This window comes from Bombyx mori, chromosome 15 (genome assembly GCF_030269925.1).
Source record: "Bombyx mori chromosome 15, ASM3026992v2".
Lineage (NCBI taxonomy): Eukaryota > Metazoa > Arthropoda > Insecta > Lepidoptera > Bombycidae > Bombyx > Bombyx mori.
Genome location: NC_085121.1, coordinates 9579171 through 9600283, shown reverse-complemented (window position 1 = coordinate 9600283; position 21113 = coordinate 9579171). Strand labels below are relative to the sequence as shown.

Below are 21113 nucleotides of genomic sequence, written 5' to 3'. Positions count from 1 at the left end.
TGATGATAATTTGAGGTTGTGATTGCCGTAGAAAAACAATATTTTTATTGTGATTAAGATTTGAATATGTCCAAATTGTTAATTTTAAATCAGAATTGTCTTTACGTACTCATATTCTGCATACTTTTTCGCAAAACCAAGGCATATTAACACCTAAAACTAAGCCCCTTGAGGATGTTATAGCATATTAAGCATATTGAAAAGCGAAATTACTTGTGCCTAATGTCCGTGGAGCATCTGGCGTAGGTATAATATATGCACATGGAACTTTGAAAACGATGTTGGTTACTAATGAAGAATCAAATTAGATTCGTCGATGTTGCCATATGTGTGACCTGAAAATGGTTACTCTCTGCATTTTTGAAACAATAAAACTAAAACTGCAATTTCTGTCATTATAATTTATTTTCTTACAGGCTAAGATGAATGAATACATTTTTCTTTTTAGTGCATCCCACACATACATACACAAAATACATAATGTATGACTTAATTACGTGCAAAAGATATCTTGTGTGTTCCTATGTTTTAATTAAATCCTATTTTTTTTTATATAGAAACAAATAATAAAAGTATTGGTAAATCAAGATTTCATGTAAATAACAATTCATGATAATATGACTTTATAAGTGCCAAAATTAAGATGCACCGCGGGGTGATTCAGAACCGGGCTCTCGACAAAAATTACAGGCGACAATCTTGATAGAATACCAAACATGATAGTAAAAAACATTCGAAATTTATATATGTATGTACTAAGTCTTTGCATTATTCACAATTAAAATTGAAAAGCATAATCTAGTTCATGAAAAAGTATCTAAGCTTGGTTTAGTAAATGAATATCTTTATGCGATTAACTCGCTTCGAGAACGGTCTCTTTACACAATGTTTGAATAGATATTTAGTAAAAATATTCTAAATTTCATTTAAATCAGGCGATGTTTTTAAATTATTTCAAGGAATCGTCGCCTATGTCACATCTCGTGGGTGCACCCCTTTCTTTTTTAGGAGATTCTTTGCTCGCCTCTGTAACAATAGCACATAAAACAAATTCAATTAAACTTTGAAACCGTTGTGTCTTTTGAATAAGGAGTGTTATAGAAAAAAATTACCGTAACCTTCTCCGATTGATGTAGATTTTAACGTATTGTTATCTGCAGTTGGTATTTTTATTCCTTGCTTCAAAACCATCGTGCCGTCCTGAAAAAAGGATCATTACATTATACATGAGATAATTAATAGGTTACTTTTTATTAGTTAAGTTTGGCTGATGAACCCACTGCCCATTTGATGTTCGGCGGGCTTATATACATTGAAACGAAAAGTTGTTTACCCATCTTGAGGCACGAAATTTAAGTTTCATTTGCATTAATTAGTTCAACGGCTGTCCCGTATTCAAATCGGAACGCTCGATTGCAAAGACACGGTGGTGGTAGTACCTATCCATAGGTTTTCCTTAACTCGTTTGTCCCTACAACTGGTGCCGGTCATCGTTCTCGTCGAACCCGTCGCTTGCGACGAAGGACTCGACGGGTAAATTAACCCTCAGACACAGCCCACTGAGTTTCTCGCCGGATCTTTTCAGTGGGTCGCGTTTCCGATCCAGTGGTAGATTCTGCGAAGCACTGCTCTTGCTAGGGTTCGTGTTAGCAACGTCATCAGGTTTGAGCCCCGTGAGCTCACCTACTAGTTAAGGCGACGCTGATATAGCCTTTCAAGGCTATCAGCTTAGGTAGAAAAAAAAAAAGAACTGGTGCATAAGAAATAAATTAAGCGAGATGAAGCTAGCGCCCTCTGGTGTTGAGAAATTATATGAGGATGCTTCTACAAAGATAATTAGCAGATTCATAATGATTCCGAATAATAAACTCGTTTTACCTTCATTTCGACGAGCCCCTTCTTGGCCATGGCTTCCACTTCTGCTTTGGTCATAACTATCTTTTGTACTTTGACTAACTTCTTTCCTATTTGCATTTCACAGACTTCGCCGCTACCCACTGTTACAAAGTTACAAATAAATTAATTTTTGTAAACCGTTACAGGGGAGGTCAATTACAAAAAAAAAACACCACACTCACATCTCGTGTTTGCCAGTAGAGGTAATGGTTTTACTCCTGGCGGAAGTGCCTTGATTGGTACCTGTCAAAAGTAATTATTATTTCTTTATTCAGGACAAACGGAAGTAATAATAAATAGGAAGTAGATTTTATGTGGACAAATTTTTAAACTTCAGATTGTAGCTCACATTAATTGAACAAAAAAAAAGCAGAAAAAATAATATACATCTAAAATATCTTTAGGAACCTTCTTTAGTGTTTGTCCTGTCGTAGGAGAGACCAAAACTCCACCCGGTGCGTTTTGATCAGAGTTCGGCTTGCCTGATTCCTGAATTGTGAGAAATACACGTTAGATTAAATTTCATACGCCATTAGACTAAAAAGCAGTCACCTTGAAGAAATATGTTACTAATTTTTTTTTAACATTACAAATAACCATCTATAGCTTTATCTCTAAAATATACAAATTTGTGATGCAATGATAAAGCGTCGTCCACAATACGTACACGACAGTTTCATATTAATTCCTTTTTTTTGAAGTTGTACTTCTTTAGGCGCGTTATGAAAAATTGATGAGAGTGATATTTTACGATGCGCGCGCACCGTGATACAAAATTAACAGAAATGAAGTTGCCCACTAAAGAAAAAATGCTACCAACAAAACAGAAATGGAACCTCTGTTAGTGGCGCATGTTGGCACGCACGCCGTCGTTTGCAATTTAACGAAAATAATGAATACACTGTAATTGAGTTAATTACTTACACTGTCCGTTAGGTCAGATTTGCTTCCATCCTCTTTTTCTGATGTTACTTTATCAAGTTTGCTGCTATCACTATCTTTTTGAGATTTTTCCAAATTTACTTGTTCAATTTTGGTTTCTGCTTTATCTTCCTTCTTGATTTTAGGGGGCCTATAAATCATTGGTCTCTATATTATTTTGGTTTAACTAAAGAAATGGTGACAATTTTATACATCTGAAGTTCGTAGCTCTATTTTAATTTCGGTTCCACAGTCGTAGCTTCTCATCAGAAACAAAAAGACACAGTTAAAAAGATATGCCGTAATTCAATTGCATTTTATACGAATTTAAGTCTTTATTGTTGTTTGTTTTTCTTTGCTTCTACTACCCACTATAACTTTTAATTATATGGGTATCTGTATATAGTCACGTTACGAATGGCTAATAAAAAAAGAAGCATTCAATACATTATCTTACAAAGTGTTTAGAGTTGGAGATAAATGAAGACTTACTGGTGGTAGGACCCCTTGTGAGTCCGTACGGGTAGGTACCACCGTCCCGCCTATTTCTGCCGTGAAGCAGTAATGCGTTGCGGTTTGAAGGGTGGGGGAGCCGTTATAACTATACTCGAGACTTTAGAAGTTATATCTCAAGGTGGGTGGCGCATTTACGTTGTAGATGTCTATGGGCTCCAGTAACCACTTAACACCAGGTGGGCTGTGAGCTCGTCCACCCATCTAAGCAATAAAAAAAAAAAACTTACAATTTTGAGTCTTTACGTGGTCTTCCCCTTTTCCTGGGCGGCGTGGGTGTCGGTTCAGAAGAGGTTTGAGCTTGTTTTGCGACTACCACTGGTTTGACACTGGCTCTTCGTTGCTTCATACGGGTCTAAAATGTGTAACAATTTTTTAAGTACCTAGTTTTCCAAGATACATTTTCCTTCCTAGTCCTAGACAATATATTTCACTCACGTGAAAATACATTGTATTCAATTGTAATGCTCCATACCATGTCAGTTTAGTAAAATGTATACAAGATGTCCATTGATTGTTACACTAAATAAAATTTGGTATAAGTGGTTTCATACAACACTTAAATAAAATTAATAAATTGTATTAAAACATGTTTCGAGCCATTTATATTAAACATGTTAACTTTAACACACATATTTTGGTAGTGATCACAAAATTTGGCTGGAAACACGTCTATTATTTATGTACACTATTTTATAGAATAAATGTAAATAAATATCAAAACATTTCGTACTATACGTACAATAGCTGGAAACACGTCTATTATTTATGTACACTATTTTATAGAATAAATGTAAATAAATATCAAAACATTTCGTACTATACGTACAATAGCTGGAAACACGTCTATTATTTATGTACACTGTTTTAATAAATATAAATTAATATTAATGTATACATGCTTTCAGTATTATAAGATGTGTATTTATTTGCCACATTAGCCAATAATCTAAGAGCTAATAAATCAAATGATTATGTTGTCGGTAAATTGTTAATGCAAGTTAAAGATCATACCTCGGGAGGTATCTCAGTTTCCTTGAACTCGTTATCATCGGAATCATCGTTGTCAGATTCTTCATTAGAAAAGTCTGAATTTTGAGAACTGTAACATAAACATATTATTGAAGTCTTGGTCCTTAATAACGAACAAGTTAGGTAGGACATTCTTAATGAATATGAATGAATCTTTTGTAGGTTTGGTTTGGTAGTGTCGTTTATCAGATGAAATAGAATATTTGGCACTCTAGGTGAAGTTGCCGGCTTATACTATATTAAGAGCAAGGTTTTAATGAATTATAAGTACGTAAAAATATCGAACCCGATTATATGATTATGAGAGGAAATTCGAGCGATTAACGCCTTTACAGTTTGCAAAATGGTAAAATCTGTAAAACGGATAATGGCGAATGTAGGAACGATACCTACTCAGTACTCGTATTGTAAAATACAAAATCGCTTGCGCTCAGTCGCAGCGACTAGTCGAGCCACGATCTGACGGCGAACGCACGCGCAATTTCAACTCGGCCGCCACGTCTCAATATCACGCGATCTCATGTTTAAGTTTTATTTTTGTGCAACCGAAATTTTCTGTATTTATTTGTTAAAACATTTAAATAAACTATTGTGAAGTGAAAATACTTTCATTCGAACTATAAAGAACTTGTGAACTTCAGCGAAGATATCTTCGTATTCGTGACGTTTACGTACACTTAACAAAAATATTTTCTTCTGTTATTCTTGTTTACTTATACTTGATAATCTAAGTATTAATCCAACCCTGTATAAATATTAGTATATTTATATACGTACTTGTCTCGGATCATTTTAGCGTAGTCTCTGATTTTAGAGGGTCGAGCTGATCGTCGGACGGGTCCGTCCTCACGTTTTTCACTTGTGCCATTTTTAGATCCAGTCTGAAATCATTTTATAAAGTACGAACATAAAGTTTCATCGTAAAAATACGACACTTGTAATATACACATTACATGCATTTTTAGCAAACGTTTTTATTAACCTTATCTTTAATCACTTCTTTTACTTCCTTCTCGTCTTTAGCATTCGAGTTATTTTTTGTATCCTTGGCTTCCTTTGGTTCTTTGTTTTCTTTTGTCAAAGCTCGTTTCTCTTGGATTTTCTTATTGATCAGAGTCAATTTAGATTGCACCAATTGAGGCTTCTTTTCATCGACCGGTCTGTAGTATGAAAATGAGATGTAATGCATATTCATTCGAACAGTGAAATCCATGATTAATATATAAAAAATCAAGAATTTGCTGAGAAAATGTGAGTATGAGTATTCGAATCGAGGGTCTCAGATTCTTTCAACATTGACAATAACAGATTTCATATCATTAGAAGTCTAATTTCAGGGCTTAATATCATAATTATGGCATGTTTACGTCCAAATGAAAAAGTGATCCAGAAATATTTCCAATTAATCCAATACTACAATTGTTTACCTCGTTTTTGGAGTTGAAGTGTGAATTTGCGGTCGTCTACTCCTTAAAGATTCTAAGGATTTCGTTGATGTTTTAAATGGTTCTGATCTCGTGTTTGTCTGTGTGGACAAAAAATGTCACGATATTTTAAAGTTTTTATTAAAATCAGTGCAACGGTCTGGGAAACCCTGTGCTGGGTAGCATAGAGAGAAATAAATCAGATTAGCGACTTTTTATATCGTAAAACACATACCCGTTTAAGATCTTGTAATTCCTTTTCCAGCAATCGTAGTGATTTGTCACTGGCGCCTACGGGCGTACTGCTTTCCACTTTGTTATTGTTATTTGGTTTATCCTTTTTTTCTTGAGCTGAAAAGTATTCATTGAACATTTTTTTATAGCTGTTTGTTATTAATTTATATCTGGATTGTTTTTCGGATTGTCTTATATGGCTGTCTTATGTAGTTCGAACGCAAAGAATTGTCATTTACATTAAGTACATTGATAATTAGTTTCATAGTAAAAAATACATGTGAAAAATTGAATTTAACATTATTGAACCCAAGTCACGTTGCGTGTCCCTTTAATTGCTTGTATGAAATTTTTTTAGGAAATATTTAAAAAAAAAACCTGACAAGTTATTCTCTAGATAATTATAATGTTAAGTATTTTTGCTGTTTCGTTGTTGGAATCTATGTCGATTAAAAGTTGGGTTGAACAATTACGTGTGACGCGGTTGGTGTTAGGGCAACTTAGCAAATCAACAAAATATACCTTATGCTTATTATAGGTGCATTGTTCCCTATAATCGTTACAAGCAATCATCTAAAGTCATTCATAGATGGCTTATTTAGTTTGTATATAGTTAATGCAATGTACTCACGAGCGTCTATCTTTGACTGTGTTTTTCTCTTCACTTCTTCCGCCTTGCGAAGTATGCTCGCCGTCTGAAATTATATGTTATAGAGAAATTATTTATATTAATTATATACAAGCATTTGACGTTAAGTAGTTACGGCAGCCCATAGATATCACAAAGTTATTGGAGTTATTCAGCTGAGACATGAGATTGAAGTCTCAAGCAAACTGTGCGATGACGTGTGACCTTCAAATTTGAAAGTCGATCAACGACTTATACTTATATATCTATAACGTAACATCCTAAATAGGTACTTTTTATAACCTGAAAATTGTTTCTACAAGAAAAATTCGCCGTTAGGTTAAAATAAACTTTCAATTATTTTCAGTCATAAAATCAATTTCAAATTGACGTTCCAAGTAATATAATTTTTTTAATACATTATTTTAATCGCACAGGATTACAAATAGTCTACTTGTTACTTATGACGACGCTTGTAGTAAGTATTGTACTTTTTGACGAAGCGTGTTGCTGATAATAATATGTACTTTTATGTTATTAAACTACCTTAAAAATTAATATCATAGTCTATTGACATTACATTACTCAATATACAAAGTTTTTCGTTTTATATATATGTATGGGTGATGATATGATTAGTATCAATTTCATCTTAATGATGTAATAAGTGAGGTCGTGACATCCGTGTAACCACTATTTAGCTCCTCTAATGTCGGAAAGAAAACAAAAAAATCACAAAGTGCACATTGATTGATTCGAAATAGTTTTTACACGCTTTATATTAGCTACACTTGTATGTATGTTTGGATGTTTGTAACTGACTCTTTTAGACGCGATTTTGCCCCACTTTAAACGGCCAGATTTCATTCAAACTTTCTCGATTTATCGAGGACCAACGACAATACACTAATTTGATAAGATTATTCTATTATTCAATTTGCAAAATAGGATTTTTGCCAATTTATATAATTTTTATCTATAGTCGATAAGGCAGGAATTTATGTTAAAGTACTTAATAGTTTTAAAAATACGCTTTTATAGAAAATTTAACTAAAAAATTAAAAATATATAATCGTTTTAAAAAAACTAAAAAACACGCCTTATATAAAATTCAACTAAAACAGAAAATAAATTTTAATAAATTTAAATTGAAAATAGTGTAAAATATATTTTATTTTAAAAAAAAGAGTAAGGTGCTTTTTATGATATTATTGAAATAATAATTTTTCTACTCATATCTGTCAGAAAAATATTTATAACTGATAACACCCCACGCTATTTTTAATAATAAAATATATTTAATACTATTTTCAATTGAAATTTATTAAAATTTATTTTCTATTTTTTACTTGAATTTTATATAAAGCGTATTTTTAGTTTTTTTAAACTATTATTTTTTAATGTTATTTTAACAACAATATTGAAAATTGTGATTTTTTGTTATCAAGATAAAGTTCCAAACTCTTACTTGGCTTTCACATTTTTCAGTAGATTGCTCGTTTAGCTTCAGTGTGACTGGCTCCGCGGAAGGCGGGCTGGGTTGCTTCTCAGACAATTCATCTTTAATAGGACCAGTTACAGGATCCACTCTGGACATGTCTGTGAAAGTCATCTCTATTTCTGAATCTGTAACAAGTTTATTTTTATTTTATAGCCAGCACGAAACGTCAACATTCACGTTAACAGATACAACGAGAGTTACTTTGTAGCACCGCTCTCTACGTCATCTTGAGCACTGGACTTCAAGCTAAAATAATGAAAACAGGGTACATGGAATTCATTTTTATTTATTATGACTTTAAATTTATTAAATTAAGTTCATATTCTCATTATGCAATCTTGGTTTTCATGTTGGTTTTGGTAAAGTTCATTTTTTCATACCTACAAATTGTCACTTTCGTCATTATAGATCAAAATTGCTCATTAAGATAGTAGTAATATTTTCTTTTTTTTTATTGCGTAAATGGGTGGACGAGCTCATAGCCCACCTGGTGTGTTAGTGATTACTGGAGCCCATAGACATCTGCAACGTAAATGCGCCACCCACCTTGAGATATAAGTTCTAAGGTCCCAGTATGGTTATAACGGCTGCTCCACACTTCAAACCGAAACGCATTACTGCTTCAAGGAAGAAATAGGCAGGGTAGTGGTACCTACCCGTGCGGACTCACAAGAGGTCCTACCACCAGAAACAATGATAATATCTATGGTGGACAGACGATCCAAATGTTCTTGTGAATTTGTTGTGCTTGTATGAGGCATGTTTGAAGATGACGCTAGTGCGATTTGGTTTTTGGTTATATTATATTCTGTTCTACGATAGCTGTCGCTGTCATAAACTTTGCTTTAGTGACACTACGCAAACATTTATTTTGTGTAGGTTTTCTGAATTGCAAATTTCACATAAATATTAGAACATCACTACATTTAAATCTTTACAACTACGCAACGGATTTTGATGCGGTTTTTTTTTAATAAATAGAGTGATTGAGGAGGAAGGTTTATATGTATAATAACATCCATTAAATAGTGGAGAAATCAATAATAAATTACAGTTTTCGAAGCGAAGCGAGGGCGGGTCGCTATAATTTTATATTGAGCTACGTTGCAGACAGGCATACTATTTCGGTTTCAGCAAAACAAAAGAAAATGAGTAATTTGTTAGTTAAGATCCATTACCTTCAGAATTGTGTTCTGTGTTGTCCACTGTGACTCCCGGATCGGCCTCACCTTTGTAGGTATCAAGCTGAAATATATTTAAAAAAATTTAAACATTTTATGAATGTTGAAACTCAACATTGTAACTTTAGTTAAAGTCAAATTACCATAAAATTCTCAGCTTTCTTAATTTCCACGACCATTTCACCGTTCTCCTCGGTCACTGAAATCAAATTATAAAGATCTTAAATCAACAAATTATTTAGTGACCGCAATAATTAATTAAACAGCAATATGTGTTTATCTTCTTTTTTTTTTGATAGATTATAAATTACGTACAATTTATAGGGTTGTCATCGTCTTCTTCTTCTTCTGCATCTTCTGCATCCATTTCAATTGAAGAATCGTCCTGCCCAACCTATTAATGATAAAAGATATGTAGTAAACATATCTTTTATACTATTATTATATCTAATCCATAGTTATACTTTTATTATTTTAAATCATCACGCTATAATTAATTAAAGCATTAAATTACCTCACTAATGATTTCTTCATCGTGCACCGTTGCCACGTGGTTATCAAGTTTTTCTCTTTCGGTGAATATTAATTCACAATAGTCACACATGAATTCTAATCCTGAAATACAATAATATATTCTCATTATAGACGTAGGCATCATGATTTGTATTTGGAACAGTTGGGATGTTTAATTAGAATTTTGAACTTATTGGTGCTTAAAATAAACGCAATTTTTCAAAATTTATAGCACTAGATATGCGAGTGAGCTGATGGCTTATCCAGTGTAGAGTGTAATCAGGAGCTCAGAAATATCACGACATAATTGTCGTCTAATGTGGGTCCTCGAGACACGAGTTCGAAGTTTTACAAGTACATTGAATTTTCCTTCAAACAGGAACACACGATTATTTTAGAGCCAAAAGGCAGGACTACCCCAGCCTGACATCTGCGCGTGCGGGAATTCAATACGACCTACCAGTACAATTACGAGTGGTACTTTTTAGGTGTTTATATTAACACTTGTTAATTCCAAATTGAACCAATGATGGAATGGAAGAAATTAAAGATTTTGCTATCCAAGCTTCATGTAAACTTTTTTGAAAATTTCGTCTTCTCGCATTAAAACTGTATAATCTCAAAACTAACTAATTATACAAGAGAGTGTTTTAAAGGTTTAACATGTTATACTTTTAATATCAATCATCTTTGCAACATTTATTTTTTACCAGTGACATTATCTGTTTATTATAGTAAGATAAAATTATGTATTAATTTTGTTAATAGTAGTCAAAACAGAGGTAAACTAAAAAAAAAAAAACTAAAACTAAACTACGCTCTTTTGACAGTATTTATGAGAATAATACTGGTGATAGATACCAAATGATTCCGCATATTAACTCAATTTCGAATATTTTAGGAAATTGTACATACACAAAAGACGATTATATACTTTATTCGAGGTTTTTGGGTTTGAATAGTTAATAATAAATGAGCGCGTAATCTAATTTTTTTTATTGCCCTTGTAGGCAGACGAGCACACAGTCCACCTGATGGTGAGTGGTTACCGTCGCCCATGGACTTCAGGAATACCAGGGGCAGAGCCAAGCCGCTGCCTACCGCTTAATACTCTCCACAAGCCTCGTTTGAAGAAGGACATGTCATAGCGCATCTCACCGTTGACGTGCGACTTGATGTGCGCAGTGACGGCGTCGACGTCGTCGAACTTCTCCTGGCAGAGCGGACAGATGAGGTTCTGCGTGGCGTGTATGGCGGAGTGGTAGATGAGGTCGTCCTGCGTCGAGAACGCGTCGTCGCACTGCTCGCAGCGGAACTGCTCCTCGGGCTCGGCGCGGCTCGCGCTCTGCGACGCGTGCTTCGCGCGCAGGTGTCTGCAACCCACTCAATCCTTCACAATCCACATGCTCTAAGAGCCGTAAGAGATCGACCTTCACCGATCTGATAGCCAGATGAGACTATTTTTTATCAAATATATTTTATAAACAAATATGCCTATAATTACTTGCCTATCTAAAAGTGCTCATGACTATTTTTAATTAAATTAACTTTAATCGATTTTGTTATCACTTTCATTCTTTTGACAACCTAATGAATTTTATTTCACTGTTAGTTTTTAACACACAGAATATGCCTAGGTAAGCTTGCCTATTCATTTTTGTATATGGCTACATGGCAAGCAGTTGTGAACAGGTAAATCAATATAGGTGACTCCATCGATCTGCTAACTTATCGAGAGTTATATCAAATTTTAGATTATTTTATCACAAAATCGGCAATATGGACTTGCCTGCAAAAAATCATACTTAAAGTACTATTACCTAGCTAAAAACTTTTAGAGTTTTAGCCATTTGATAAGTGCGAGAGAGAAGAGTAGAGTCCGAAGTTCGTGTGGTAGAACAGGACACAACATAGCAGCTGCACGCTACCTGATATATTGATTCGGAGTTATAGTAACGATTTTTAAAATTCAGATATAAATGTAAACAATAATAACTTTATTTTATGGTTATATTGATATTTTTAAATTTCCAATCATAACGGTTGGTGACGTTACGAGTCCTTGTGTTGTATGGTCCAATTAAATTTTTTATATTGATTTAATTTTTTAAATAAACTTTCTTTTAACGTGCTATGAGATTTGTTATACTTATTTTAAGTAAAAAAATAATAATTGCGTTACCTAGTATAATGGTGCGATTTTACAAAGCTCTTGTTGCAGAATTTGCAAGGATACGACCTCTGACCGGCATGGGTCCGTACGTGCCTCGTCAATTTAGTTATTGACGAATAACCTGAACAGAAAAAGGAAATACATTTATATGCGTATAGGGTTTAGGATAGAAGTACGATTTGCGTTTGTTCATAGCTTTCACTTAAATATAACATTAGTAAATCTTCGTAAGTCTTCCTGCGGACTCACGCTGTGGACAATATTCGCAGCTGAATGTTTGCTTTGCATTATGAACCGCGTCTATGTGGCGTTGTAGAGTAGATTTCTCTGGGAACCTGCAAAGGTAAATAATCCATTAACCGGGTCAAGTACTACAACAAACATTACGGTATTCTTTAGGAACATTTTTTTTTTTTTATATTCAAAACTGTTTTCTTGTAACAAGATAACGCAAAATATACTTTTCAAGGGTTAATTTTTTTTATTGCTTAGATGGGTGGACGAGCTCACAGCCCATCTGGTGTTAAGTGGTTACTGGAGCCCATAGACATCTACAACGTAAATGCGCCACCCACCTTGAGATATAAGTTGTAAGGTCTCAGTATAGTTACAACGACTGCCCCACCTTTCAAACCGAAACGCATTACTGCTTCACGGCAGAAATAGGCAGGGTAGTGGTACCTACCCGTGCGGACTCACAAGGTCCTACCACCAGTAATGTATTTCATTACAATTGTCACTTGGGAGCCTCAGCCTTGCAACGAGCCAAGTTATAGTGTCTTTCTCTAGTCACAGCTAACCAGCACCATGAGCTCGAGGTCCGCACCAGAGTAAATTTAAATCTAGGCGCAAAATGTTATTTACCTTTTATCACATATTGTGCATAAAAATGGTCGGGCTTGAGCGTGGGCATGTTTTCGCTGATGCGTCTCCAATTCCTCTATCGATAAGAAACTGGCTGGACAACTAGGACATGACTGCTGAGGTAAATCTGGGTGTACCAACTGAAACAAGTTTTTTTCTTAAATAATATGTATAGATAGCTTGGGGATCACTTTTGGTCATATGCCTCACGCAACTACCACAGTACGTACTGTGTAGCGCCTGTGAATAACAGCTCGAGTACGGAGTTGCTGTTAGTTATTAAGTCTTACTGGTGGTAGGACCTCTTGAGAGTCCGCGCGGGTAGGTACCACCGCCCTGCTTATTTCTGCCGTGAAGCAGTATGCGTTTCGGTTTGAAGGGTGGGGCAGCCGTTGTAACTATACTTGAGACCTAAGAACTTATATCTCAAGGTGGGTGGCGCATTTACGTTGTAGATGTTTATGGGCTCCAGTAACCACTTAACACCAGGTGGGCTGTGAGCTCGTCCACCCATCTAAGCAATAAAAAAAAGCGACGTTTTTAAAAAAATTGATGATAAATTAAAAAAAAAATTACGTTGTTTTTATTTATTATAAATGCAATTTACAATTTGTGTTATATAGTTACACAACCTACGTTAAATTCAGAATTTATATATTTGAACTGAGATTCCATCTTATATTGGTTAAACATAAATGTTAGACACTTTTTAGGCTTTCATTAAGATAGTTAAATAATACTTATACGTATATTTATGTAAATTAACATTTTGCTTTTAAACATAAAAATTTACTATTTTCAAATTTTTTTTTGTTTATTTAAAACTTTATATATTAGACAGTATAAAGGCGGACTTAATGCCATAGGCATTCTCTGCCAGTCTAGCTTAGGGGAGTGCAGAGATGAACCTTGGTAGGTGTATTGTTATACTGATATTAGGTACTGAAATATATGCATATACTCGTACTTAAATAAATACATATACATAATTATATACATATAAAAATATATATAAATAAACATTATCAATTAGATGACTAAATCTTAATTCGAAAATATTGGTGCGTACCTTTTCATGTCTTTTTAATAGAATTTGTCGTTTGAACTTTTTATCGCACGCAATGCATTCAAACGACATTTCATTCGAATGCCGAAGCTGATGTACGGACAAATCGTATTTGTTGAAAAATTTTCTGAAAAGAATAAATAATAAGTTTTTCTTGTCATTTTTTAGTTACCATCTTGTTGTATTCAATACACATATGGCCGGAAAATACAATTGAAACTCCGACCTGATTTTTAAAAATGAGTGATAATATTCACGTTGTCTATGGACTCCGGATACCACTGTATGTTAGGTGGGCTGTGAGCTCGTTCATCAGTGTCATTGAAAATAGTTAAAATCTTAAATTTTCTCAGCTTATGCTAATAAAGCACAAAACTTGTATTTCTTTACTGTTTTATATTTTTGTGTGTTAGACTCTCGCTTCTAAGCTTGAAGAAAGTAATAGTTTGTTCATTGTCCCCGATCTGTCTGACATTGCAATTTTCATCATTAATTACAGTTTTCTAAAGGAAATATCGTTGTTTTCTTTTTATTAAAAATGTACAGCTATTCAAGCGTACAATTTTCGTTAACATCTTTCAGTGATCTCTGGCATAAATACTGAAAGTCGGAAAGTACAAATTATAAAAAAAAAAAGCAAAAGAACTTACGCATTGCACTCGTTGCACGTTTCCGTTCTCGGTCGGTGTTTCGTCATTTTATGCAGCTCAAACAATTGCTGGAGGGGAAAAGTGCTGTCGCATTCATCACAGGGCCAGCACGCGTCATCGCTCGCTGGCGATTTGTGTAGAGCTATGTCAATCTCCTCATAATCTGTATCACATCTCGAACGCACTGATGTAATGAGAATTAACGCTGACACTTCACAGAAATAACTGCACGAATACAATACTTTTTTTTAAACCTGTTTTTTTATTATTGGAAAGAAATGTTTTTTTTTAATCTACCCAATATTGGAATGCTATCGAAGGGAGTAAAATGTGCTTATGCTTACGTTGATGAGATTTTCGTATCCGAAATTCCGAATAACAATTTCTTACAACATTTCAAAACAAACAAGTCGCTTTTTACAATGTGTACCTATGCTAGCATTTTCTTCGGTTCACGCGTGGTTTAAACCCATTTAAAACTATTTTTACGACAATACTGTCACGGTTAGCACAATACTCAACGGTCGACGAATAACATCATATAATGAAAGTAAAAATAGCTATATAATGAAAAATGCGAGATTAAGCTGTAAAATTTGTTTTACTAATGTGTACATATGTTGAGTAGAGCATTTTTATGAAGAGCGCGCATTCGGAATTTTGACACGGAATTTCTGATAAGAAAACTTTTTTTTCCTACCTATGCTGATAGGCTTGAGAGGCTATATCAGTTTCACCCTAACGTGTAGGTGAGCACACGGGGCTCAAACCGGAGTGGTGCTAACACTGATCCTAGCAAGAGCAGTGCTTCGCAGAATCTACCACCGGATCGGAAACGCGACCCAATGAGAAGATCCGCCGAGAGACTCAGTGGTCTGCTTCTGAGGGTTAATTGGCTCGTCCAGCCCTTCGTCGCAAGCGACGGGTACGATGAGGACGATGACCGGAACGGAAACATGATGCACACGGCATTGCTTAAAAGTAACAAGAGGTCTTAGGACAAACTATTTCGGCCGTCGAGAGAATGGGTTTCTGATAGGTCATAATCAAAAGTAGAATGTAGTTTTGAAGTTACATTTAATTGACTTACTTAGGCAAAAAAAAATATTTTCCCAACTAATTATAATTTGCAAAATTTATTAAATTTGCAACAAAATTATAATTTGCGTAATTAGTGGTGGTAGAACCTCTTGTGAGTCCCCACCCACCACTCTACCTATTTCTGCCGTGAAGCAGTAATGCGTTTCGGTTCGAAGGGTGGGGCAGCCGTTGTAACTATACGTGAGACTTTAGAACCTATATCTCAAGGTGGGTGGCGCATTTATGTTGTGGATGTCTATGGGCTCCAGTAACCACTTAACACCAGGTGGGCTGTGAGCTCGTCCACCCATCTAAGCTAAAAAAATAATAATAAAAAAATAAGTATTATTGTTTAAAAAATCTCAGGTGTTTTATTTTTATTTTTCTAATGACAAGTTTAAGTTTGGTGCATTCATACCGAAACGTGAACAAACATTCAAATGTAAAAACCGTGAGCTAATCATCAACCTGCAATATTACTTTGTGCGTAAAAGATAAAGCAGATATCTCCACATCTTGCCAATATAGTGCGATCGAGCTAATCAGATCTCCAAGAAAAGGTTCAACAATCCGCCACAACCCTTTTATATCACAAAGCTTAAAAAATCAAGCATTTATGGGGCCAAATAAAAAACAAATAGTGTTAATTATTTCCCATCACTCTCAAGGCGGCCATGTATCTAATATTATATTAGGTGTACTTAAATAATATGCCCGCTACTTGTACATACACAGAATTCCAGTAACGTAATGTGACAACAACAAAAAACACCATTAATTAACAATAAAAACGAATAAGTACAGAAAATCATAATAACATCACTAAACAGATAGAAAAAAAAAAATGATCGTGCACGGTATTTATTGCAAATCATAATTACTTACATTTTGTAGTCTAGACCAGCGGTTCTCAACTTTGGTTACTCAGTGACGCACTAACATACTCTACAAATTCGTGACACTCTTATATACTTAGATGCAAACATTTTCAAAGTCCTATTAAAAGTGTGAAGGCAGGATCATTTATTAACTTATTTAAGATTAATGTACCAAATACAGTTGTACAGTTAAAATCTAGTAAACAGTTGTATGCACCCCAGAGATTTAACATCCTGGGCCACATAAAAATATTATAATTGAAAATCTCGCGATAATCTTGACTAGAGCTTGCAACACACCAATATGTCGCAATGCACTCACGGGTTGAGTTGCTGATCTAGACTATAAACTTACCTTTTAATAAATTAAATTAGCTGTAAAATTATAATAAACATTGATTTTGGTTTATACATTTATTTTTAACTATTTTAAAATAAAAAGCTTATCTTTTAGCTTTCAAATTGTTTAAACATGCATTTTATATTTATAAAACACAACTATAATGAAACAAAGCTATGAACACACGCAAATATTGTAAGTTTGAGAGCCCAAAAAGAAATGGACCAGTTCTGAGAGTTCAAGAAATTTACCAGGTTCAGATTTTCTTTTTGTTTCTCGAATATGAAAATAAGTCTACCTTTGTTAGAAGATTTAGTTTTTTCTTTAGAATTGTCAGTGGTGATCACTTTAATCCGGGCACTGTTGCTTTCATCATCAGGACCGTCACCTATCTGAAAATAGTAAAAAAATAATGGTGTATGCCTTTTATGAAGTATAATCAAAATTGACCACAAATTTTACTCATTTTTATTACAAGCAGCTATATAAGGACATTATTATAATAAAATTTGGCAGCTGCTGTACAGTGTGGTGGCTTTAGAGCCTTTTATGAAAGATTTTAAAGCACTGGACTATCTTGTTGCTAGTGAATATGAAGTTTTTTATTTCAATCAAGTTTATAAAATTTGAATCAAAAGTTTTATGAACCTTGATATTGTAGACATTCTCGTCATCCTCCATATCAGTGTCAGAGAGATCTTGAGTTGAGACCTGTACTGTAGCACCGCCTTCTATTACAGTTTTCATGACAGGAACTTCAGCTGGAACTTTACCTTTACTTTTCAATTGGAAAATCTAAAAAAATTCAAGTCTTGTAGCAAACTAAACTAATTTACAAAAACAAACATAATAATGTGTTTAATAAGCACTGTTCTTAGATGGACTTCACCAATCTAAGTGTTTTTTACTATGACGGACCTGCTTCTCATGATGCCACAGTTCTAAGACATGGGAATGTCAACAATACAGGCATCTCTCATATAATACGGTTAATTCGAACCATGTAGTATCGAGGTCTTATCTTGTGTTATAATATACCGAAACTGTGTTATATGAAACGTATTTGGCCTTTCTTCACAATTTATATGATTTAAAATTCCAGTTTTTTCTTCATGTTAAATAAATTTTTGTTGTAATTTTTGCCTCTTGATCTTGTCAGACATCTAAATTTAAGTTCTAAAATTAGATTTACTATAAACTTTCCAACTTCATTGTTTACATACCACAAATTTAAATAATAATTATTATGCACCTATAAACTTGTAAAAAAGGCTATTATTGTCTTTTTTCATTTTTCACTATACTTTCCAAAAGGTAAAAAAAATTAATTTACAAAAAACAAAACCATACCCACACTTTACTTTAACTTCTCAAAATCCAATGAGATTTTTCAGTAACATAAAATTGGGGATTTTATTTATTGAACTCAATTCATGGAAAAATCATATCTTCATCGAATGTTAAATTTAAAAAATATCTGTTATATTAAAATCATGTTACAATAATAATTATTCTCAATTCTTGTACCATGTAATATCGAAAGGTGTTTTACAGGTACCATATTTATGAGGGATGCCAGTGTTTGGTTTATTGGAATTGGTATTCTAAACTATCTTTCTTCAATATTCTACAAATAGGTATTATGGCATACAGTAAATCTAGAGGTAATGATACCTATTATGGTACATCCAACATCATAATATATAATACCAATTGACTTTCAAACTATAATTTCCTCTTGGGTATCTTCTATGCTTTTGTACTACTTTGACAATTTGCCCATAACAATAACAGCTTAATTTAGCTCAACACAGGCACTACTGGCAAGATAGTGTTCCTACAAAGAACTTCACTCCAAGTGGAAACTATTATACTAGACAGATAATAAATGAGAATCATTATTGCAATTTTTTTATTTTATTTTATTTTTTATTGCTTAGGTGAGTGGACGAACTCACAGCCCACCTGGTGTTAAGTGGTTACTGGAGCCCATATAAATCTACAAAGTAAATGCCGCAACCCACAGAGACATGAGTTGTAAGGTCTCAATTTTAACAGTACAATAGCTGCCCTGCCCATCAAACCGAAATGCATTACTACTACCATCACCAGTAATTACACTACTACTACCACCAGTAATTACACAAACTATAATTTTTTGGTCATAGGTGATTTAGGCAGAAGAAATATTGTAGATAATATCAACATTTTTGTTCTACTTCTAAACACTTTGATGAGATTTCCTTCAATTATATTGTGATTTCCAGAGATCATTTTAATATATCATATCAAAAGTCCCCTCCCCCTCCGTAATTTTAATGCACATCTAGGACACAGTAAATTTTGCAGGTATTCATTCATATCTTTTTTTATAATTAATAAATACTTAAGTGGTACTTGAGTTATGAATATTCCTTTTTTATATTACATAAAAAAATTAAAAACCTTTTTCAAAGAGGGTGGCCAATTTAAGGATTCTAATGTTGTTCCATTCTGAATAAACTGCAGTATATTTTCATCAGCTGACCGACAGATTCTCTTGAACTCAAAGTTGAGGTCCATGAAAAACTTGCAGCGAGTGCATATGTATGGAGGCATTTTATCCGAAGGGAAAACCTGTGGATATACAATTTTGTTTGGTTTAAATGTAATACATATCTTTTTTATTTAGTTTTGGTAATAAATTAAACACATGATAAGTACATAATTTTTATTTTTATCATAGTAGTGTGAAGTGGCACTGTAAATTGTTTTAAAAAAAAAAATATTGAAATTAAAACTACTTTTACGGGTTATTATCGCGTTTATTATTTTCATTATATTATTTCCGATGTTTGGAATACCTTAGTTTTGAAACAGCAAAAGTAATTTTATTAATGTCTAAATAAAACATCTAATTAAATTTGTTAAAGTATTTATAGCCATTGCATATTATAAAAAGATATTATTTCTTTGTCCTTTTTTAAGTAGGTACCATTTCACATAGTTTGTTATGTTCAATGTAGCTTTCTAGTCACCAGGTGGCGGTAATTCAATTATTTAGCAAAATATGCATGAGAAATCTTTTTGAATTTTGGATCAACTGAAAAGTAGTTTGACCGATACAGTCAATAAAATAATCATGACACGATTTTTATTCAGCAAAGCTTTGTTGTTGTGACGTTTATAAGTTTTGTACACAAACAAAATGTATTACAGATGGCGTATTTATAAAAATACTAGAATAAATTAAACGATTATACAAAATTCAAATAAAGATAAATCACATACCTCAATCGCAACACAGGACAAAATTTTAAGTTGTAGAGTTATAGCATTTTTTGGCGCTCGATTTTTTTCGTACAAATTTGTAAGTAGTGTTTCATCTTGAGAAAGACAAAACCTACAAATTTTTAAAGTACTTAAAGATTCTTTTCTTGAGTCCATTTTCACAAACTTTATTTACACATTTGATTGAATTGTAACAGAATTGATTTTAATTTTTCTCTAACCTATAATTATACAGTAAAATAATGCAAACGAACGCCGAACACTAGCGCCACAACTGTGACGTTTGTCAATAGGTGATGTGCCAAGTGGTGAAAGTTTGAACTAAGGCGATACTAGCGCTCATTCACGTTCGAAAACATTTGAATTTTTACAAGTCTATTCAATAATAGATGTCGTTAAGTATGTAACAAATATTGAATTGTTTTTTTTAATACGCTTTTATTAGCTTCAGACGTATGTAGGTATGTTTGTAACGGAATCTTTGAACATGATTTTGACCGCTTTCAAAACGTCGGATTAACTCGAAAGATGGTATACATGGACCAATGACAATGCAATATTTAAAAAAAAATGAAAAAAAATTGAAAAAATAGAAATTCACCTAAAAAAATAAAAATAAGTAGTAGTTTAAAAAAACTAACAAAATACGCTTTTATAGAAAATCCAACTAAAAAATAGAAAATAAATTTTAATAAATTTGAATTAAAAATAGTGTAAGAGAAAAATATTTTAGTGTAAAAAAAGCGTGGGGTGGTGCATGGTATCAGTAGCTATAAATATTTTATGAACAGATATGAGTAGAAAGGTTATTTTGATAATATCCTGAAAAGCACCCCACGCTTTTTTACAAAATCTTTTTTCATTATTACAAATACTATTATATACAAATATTATTTTTTCAATATTAAGCTGGAATATGTATACAATGCTTGGTAAAATGCACGTTGCA

The 21113-nt window shown here is 33.4% G+C and overlaps 1 protein-coding gene across 7 annotated transcripts; it reads right to left on the bottom strand.

Annotated features, from left to right (window-relative positions):
* Positions 1 to 381: 381 nt before the first annotated feature.
* Positions 382 to 20475, bottom strand: LOC101742598 (zinc finger protein pita). Of its 7 annotated transcripts, none has more exons than XM_012692400.4 (28): positions 20165 to 20475; positions 19340 to 19510; positions 17543 to 17689; positions 17193 to 17286; positions 14597 to 14780; positions 13950 to 14073; positions 12881 to 13020; positions 12266 to 12351; positions 12026 to 12137; positions 11002 to 11216; positions 9845 to 9945; positions 9646 to 9724; positions 9474 to 9529; positions 9328 to 9394; positions 8117 to 8274; positions 6652 to 6715; positions 6022 to 6137; positions 5790 to 5887; positions 5345 to 5522; positions 5140 to 5243; positions 4345 to 4432; positions 3561 to 3685; positions 2821 to 2968; positions 2305 to 2385; positions 2079 to 2139; positions 1879 to 1997; positions 1113 to 1200; positions 382 to 1026 (listed from the first exon to the last, which is right to left on the bottom strand). In XM_012692400.4, exons 1-28 carry the CDS (start codon positions 20318 to 20320, stop codon positions 950 to 952), a joined length of 3237 nt encoding a protein of 1078 aa, XP_012547854.1. In that variant the 5' UTR covers positions 20321 to 20475; the 3' UTR covers positions 382 to 949. The 7 variants fall into 7 exon arrangements, with proteins under 7 accessions (XP_012547854.1, XP_012547855.1, XP_037871584.1 ...); XM_012692401.4 differs by having other exon boundaries at positions 1119 to 1200; XM_038015656.2 differs by having other exon boundaries at positions 8117 to 8247.
* Between the last annotated feature and the right edge of the window lie 638 nt (positions 20476 to 21113).

Excerpts from the sequence above, each read along its gene's own strand:
- LOC101742598 (XM_012692400.4), bottom strand. The coding sequence starts at position 20,320 with ATGGACTCAAGAAAAGAATCTTTAAGTACTTTAAAAATTTGTAGGTTT. Across the intron at positions 19,511-20,164 it reads TGTCCTGTGTTGCGATTGAG|GTTTTCCCTTCGGATAAAAT; the intron begins GTATGTGATTTA and ends GTATATCCACAG. Across the intron at positions 12,138-12,265 it reads CTGCGAATATTGTCCACAGC|GTTATTCGTCAATAACTAAA; the intron begins GTGAGTCCGCAG and ends TTTTCTGTTCAG.